The sequence below is a fragment of the Bos indicus x Bos taurus genome, chromosome 1, assembly GCF_003369695.1.
Source record: "Bos indicus x Bos taurus breed Angus x Brahman F1 hybrid chromosome 1, Bos_hybrid_MaternalHap_v2.0, whole genome shotgun sequence".
In the NCBI taxonomy this organism is placed as follows: domain Eukaryota; kingdom Metazoa; phylum Chordata; class Mammalia; order Artiodactyla; family Bovidae; genus Bos; species Bos indicus x Bos taurus.
The window spans coordinates 45,938,416-45,944,415 of NC_040076.1; the positions used below are offsets into that span (position 1 = coordinate 45,938,416).

At 39.7% G+C, this 6,000-nt stretch overlaps 1 protein-coding gene across 4 annotated transcripts in view; it reads left to right on the plus strand.

Annotated features, from left to right (window-relative positions):
* NXPE3 (neurexophilin and PC-esterase domain family member 3) overlaps positions 1–5,484 on the plus strand; it is a 55,649-nt gene extending 50,165 nt beyond the window's left edge. For 3 of the 4 annotated variants that reach the window (XM_027563986.1, XM_027564075.1, XM_027564043.1), the window contains 2 exons: positions 402–608; positions 3,821–5,484. In XM_027563986.1, the coding sequence (XP_027419787.1) occupies positions 402–608; positions 3,821–4,371 (758 nt within the window). In that variant the 3' untranslated portion in view covers positions 4,372–5,484. The remainder of the gene's footprint in view (positions 1–401; positions 609–3,820) is intronic. The other variant, XM_027564095.1, reaches the window with a different exon arrangement.
* Positions 5,485–6,000: the final 516 nt, after the last annotated feature.

Here is a 6,000-nt window from a genome sequence, read left to right on the forward strand (position 1 = left end):
AGGACTAATACTGCCATGCATATATAAATGTGAATTTAAGTTGTTACTTGCCTCGCAGGCATTTGGGTGAGCCGTAACCCCAGATAGTGCTTAGATCTACACATTTCCTTGGTTTTTGCCTGCTTTTATCTTGAGAAAAACATGCTTCATCAGAGGGAATGGTCAACGTCCCCTTTCCCCTTCTGTCCACAAACATCCTCACACCCATTTTAGATCTTCCTATTTTTGTGCAAAGCAGAACTTTTTGTAGGAGAGGGAAAGTCTGGGATTTCTTTGAGATGTGACAGCCGGAGGTTGTCAGCAGGCTAACAAACATAGGAGCATAATTGTGTTTTAACTTGAAACATTTTTTATGTATGACTTGTTGGAAGAGAATTTCAGAATATCTTTTTTTCTTTCAGAAACCAACAGCCTAGAACTATCTCAAGGCTTAGGAACTTTTCCTTCTGGTTATTATTACAAAGATCAGTGGAGGCCCAGGAGATTTAAGATGCGCCAGTTTAATGACCCTGACAACATTACAGAATGCTTACAGAGAAAAGTGGTGTACTTGTTTGGTGACTCGACAATCAGGCAATGGTTTGAATACCTCACTACGTTTGTTCCAGGTTGGTACTTTGCTTTTTGTTTCATAACTCCCATACACACAAGATCCAGCTCTGAAATAAGCAGACCCAGTCTGGTGCCTGCAGAAAGGCATCAGATGAGGGAAAACTGACTTCTCCGAAGGACTAAAGGCGAGTCCTGATGCTGGAGAGATGAGTGATAGTTTCTGACCAGTGGTGGGGCTGGCATGCATCAACGAAAGCTCTGGCTGCCTGTTGCAGTTCAAAGCACTGACAAGCCGTGTGACCCTGGACGAGTCATCTGCTTCTCAGGGCTTCGTTTCTCCAAGTGTGCGATAAGGTGCTGGACACTCACCTCACAGGTGTGAGGTGACACCCTTCTGACAGTCTAGGCTGTGAAATGGAAGTGAACATTTCCTGTTGTTTCTCTTCTAGTTCTGTTTGGTCCTACTCCAAGTTTATAACAGATTTAAGTGGAAGGAGTCAGACAAACTGTAGTCCAATTTACTGCATCCAGGCAACAGAGTGTCCCCGTGTCACCCATTGGGTGGTCGCTGTGTGACTCTGAGATGAGCTGCCTCTCACCAAGGGAGTCTGGCCAGTCCAGCCTTCTTAGCTTCCTGGTCTCACGGCTGGGCTCTGGGCAGCTCTTCAGACTTGGAATAAAACCCTGCTTATCGGAGGGCCGTCCCTTATTCTCAGGAGGCCTTTTCCTCTTCCCAGAAAGGGTGTGGATAGAGCGAGGAGGGGCGGATCCAGGGCAGCAGGACTGAAAACCCTGCTTAGAGTTTACAGAGCTGACGAACAGCTTTGTGGGAAATGTGTTGTTTTTTTTTTTTTTTCATTTTAAATTAATTTTTATTAGAATATAGTTGATTTACAATGTTGTGTTAGTTTCTACTGTACAACAAAGTGAATCAGCTATACATGTACACATATCCCCTCTTTTTTTAGATTTCATTCCCATTTAGGTCACCACAGAGCACTGAGCAGAGTTCCCTGTGTTATACAGTAGTTATCTATTTTATTATCTATTAAGTTTACTATCTATTTTATTATCTATTATCACTAATTATCTATTTTACACAGGTAGTGTATATATGTCAATCCCAGTTTCCCAGTTCATTCCACTCCCCCATCCCTCCTTAATATCTGTAAGTTTGTTCTCTAACATCTGTGTTTCTATTTCTACTTTGCAAATAAGTTCATCTGTACCATTTTTGATGGCTGTTTATGGACAGGACTTTTCACAAAACAAAATTCCACAGTTGTGAGTGGTTGTGTGTGGTGTTTTTCATTTTTCTCTTCTGTTTATTATATCAACTTAGTTTCAAGTTTCATTTGAAGGAAAGGAGGAAGTAGATATGACCCCCATAAGTAGAAAATTAATTATGATTTTGATTTGCTTATTTAAAAAAAAATTGAAACAGACATAGCAGAGTTCTAGTTCATAAAAGACAAGTTAAGCAGGAGAAGGGAAACCATTTGTATGGCATGATGCTAGGCACAGTTTGGTGCTGACCAGGCAGAGCCTTCCAGCAGTCGGTATTTGCTTGGTTCTTAAGTTCTAATGAGCTTGGTATTTCCTTTAATAGCAGTGATCGCATTGAGTGTCTTGTTCATTTTCCACTGTAGCCTTTGCAGACAGATTTTTGCCTGATAAAGCCTTGTGTCAGTGCTTGATCTTAATCTGAAGAAAGAATGGTAAATTGAGCTTTTATGCAATTTAATTGAGGCCAAATGCTAAGTAGTAAGGAGAATGAGGTATGAGATTCTAGAAGAGCCTGGGTGGGACCTCATGGAAAAAAAAGTGAAACCTTAACTTTAACCCTTAAAAGTAAATAATATGGGACAATTATAGTTTGATGTTACTTCTTCAGAATTGACTGTAAACTCCTTGAAGGCAAGGACTGTGACTTATCCATCTGAGCATTGCTGACTTTTTTTTTTTTAAGCTAGGAAACTAATTTATTATTTACTTTCTTTTTTTTTTCTTTTTGGCCATGCCATGCAACATGTGGGATCTTAGTTCTGCCACCAGGGATACAACTCCTGTCTCCTTTGGTGGAAGGGTAGAATCTTAACCACTGGACCACGAGGGAAGTCCTGCCTTGCTGGCTTATAATACATTAGTGCTGGCACAGAATAGATGCCTGCTGCTGCTGCTGTTAAGTCACTTCAGTCGTGTCCAACTCTGTGCGACCCCATAGACGGAAGCCCACCAGGCTCCCCCGTCCCTGGGATTCTCCAGGCAAGAACACTGGAGTGGGGTGCCATTGCCTTCTCTGGAATAGATGCTTAGGCAATGTTAATTCAGTTGGGTTGCCAATGGCTATTTAATCTGGTCTGTATAAGGCACTTGTAGGACTCTTTAGGGATATGAGACAAATCCTTTTTCCTCATGGGGTCAATGTTCATCTGTGAATTATACAGCTTCTTTTAGGGGTAATGAGGGAGGATTATCACTGATTCCTGGAATCATCAGAGGAGCTGGCCTTGGAAACCCAACTTAGATAAAGGGGAGGGAGTGAAGGGAATTCTAATTTGTGCTGCTGTCTTTGTTACGACACAGAGAGAAGTTTTCTAAGACATTAACAGAGTTTTCCATGCATAGGGTGAAATTGAAAGTCAGAAGAAGCAAGGTTGCTTCTTTTCTTTTGCTTATTATAAAAAGAGGTATTTGGTTACTGTTATGTGTTTGTTAAAAAGCCGAAGTTATAGTTCTTGACCTGGAAGAAATATTTATCTGTTAGAACAATAATGTGTAAATGTCAAATTGATGTTTAGATATCAACAGTCAGTCAATACAAACAGGAAGATTTCTTGGCCTAACAGTTAGAGGTAAACAGGTTATTTTACTTCTGAGGTCTAGAATCTACTGCTGATGATATTACTTGTAATTTCTTGCTTATGGAGTGACTTAATAAATATGTTAGAATAAAGGTCCATTGAAGCTGGGGAGAGGTGCCAAGGTGAAGTGAAGTAAGTGTTTACATTTGTACCTTTTTGTTGTTTTACTTTAAAAAAAATTCTTTTTTATTTGAAGGATAATTGCTTTGTAGAATTCTGTTGGTTTCTGCCAGACAGCAACATGAATGAGCCATAGGTATACAGATGTTCCCTCCCACCTCTCTCCCCATTGTTGTTATACTTTTATTAAAAAAAGTTGTTCTTTGAAGCCACTAACTAAAGGATAATAAAAGTATATGGCTTTGTTTAACCATTCTTATGAGTCTGACTTTTCCTTGTTTCAGATTTAGTGGAGTTTAACTTGGGTAGCCCCAAGAATGTGGGTCCATTCCTGGCAGTGGACCAGAAGCACAACATCCTGCTCAAATACCGCTGCCATGGTCCACCCATCCGCTTCACGACCGTCTTTAGCAGTGACCTCCGTTATGTGGCTAATGAGCTGAATGGCATCGTGGGAGGGAAGAACACAGTGGTTGCCATAGCTGTGTGGTCTCATTTCAGCACCTTCCCCTTGGAAGTGTATATTCGGCGGCTCAGAAACATCCGTCGGGCTGTGGTCCAGCTCCTGGACCGAAGCCCTAAGACTGTGGTAGTCATCCGGACAGCCAATGTCCAAGAGCTGGGACCTGAGATTAGCCTTTTCAACAGCGACTGGTATAACTTTCAGCTGGACACCATCCTTCGGAAGATGTTCTCAGGGGTTGGAGTGTATCTTGTTGATGCCTGGGAGATGACCCTGGCCCATTATCTACCCCACAAGTTACATCCAGATGAAGTTATTGTGAAGAACCAAGTGGACATGTTCTTGTCCTTTGTGTGCCCCTTGGAGACCTAGCCTGCCAGAGGGGACTGGAGGAATCGCTTTCAGTGACCTTCTCTTTCACCTGCACTACAAAAAGATAAACTTTTTTACATAGGTGGCCCCATGGAGAGATGGCTTCTATATGTACTGAAAATTTAGAAAGGAGCTGGACTTTATATAATCATTGTAAGGAGCTTGGAAAATACAGATTACACTTATATCTACCTATAGGATTTTTTTCCTATCTTGACTTAGCCACGGGTGAACCATTATTAACAGCATATACACATTATACTGCCCTTGTAACCAAAGATACTAATGAATGTGTCTGAACTAGCTTCTCTTGGCAGGGGATATTACTGTGCTATAAAGTGTGAAAAATGTTCTGACCTAAGTAAGGGGCAAGTTTGGTTGGCAGTGGAGTGTTTGTAGTTTATCTGGTAAAGGAGCATATTTGCATGAATAGCATAATTGGTCCATCTTCAGTGGAGGTGAATTTAACCCAAGGCTTGCAGTCAGTGGCTCCTGTAACACACTGAAGACAGCTGTGTCTCAAGAGTTTCTTTTGATGATCCAGTTTTTTTCTGAATTACTTGAAAAGGCTGGTATCCTTGGTCAGAACTTTCTAATGAGAATATTTACAGTGTCCTACTTTAATCTGGAAAAGAAGCAAAAGGGAAAGATGAAAGCAGTATATATATAATTGATATTTGTATTGGGTGATTGTTACTTGATTCAGCTAAGGATGAATACTTATTCTAAAATAGCCACTTTTGGAACTGAAAGGGAAAATATATAAAGGCAGCTTTATTTTTGTGTTCTGAAGTTCAAGGGTTTTAAGAATTGACTTTTATGTAAAGATTGCTATTGTTTGTTATAAAGTTGTGCAAATTATTTCTAGCAATACCGAGTGTTTCTTTTTTGGTTGTTATTTTGAATTGCATACCCAAATTAGAAATTAAAATCTAATTAAAGATTAAATTTATATATTGAAACCTGTGAAGGGTTGATTTGGGCATAAGGTAATACTTATGTTTGGAAGTAAAAGGTGCTATTCTTACTGGCTACCTTAAAATAATTGAATTATCAATTTTACTTGACTGTCTTTATCTTATTAATTTTAAATAAGTTTAAGTTGATTTGTGACCACTTAGTCCTCTTTTCTTTTTAAACCACATAGAGCCTAGTTTTATTTATCCCTAAAGGAACATGTGATGGACATGACTTTGGGTAAACTCCGGGAGATGGTGAGGGACAAGGAAGCCTGGTGTGCTGCAGACCATGGGGTTGTGAAGAGTTAAATACGACTTGGCGACTGAACAATAACAAAGGAACATGTGAAGAAACGGGAGGCTTCACAAATGAAGAAAAATGCCTAATGCATTAAAAAATACACTCAGAAGAATGGGTCAAAGAATCTGAGTTTTTAACTTAAAACAGAGATACTGAGATCTTCCTTTCCTAGCCTTGAGGGCCAGCTTCAAGTTTGTAAAATAAATAAATATAATTTTAAATTATTTTCCGAGTCTGAAGTAGACCAGGTAGTTAAATATATTAATATAGTTGAATTTTAATGGTCTTTAAGCTTTAGAGTGTTTAATGATCATTTATTTGAGCAAAATGCAGAAAATTGTGGAGTCAGCCTTAGTGGCAGACATCCGA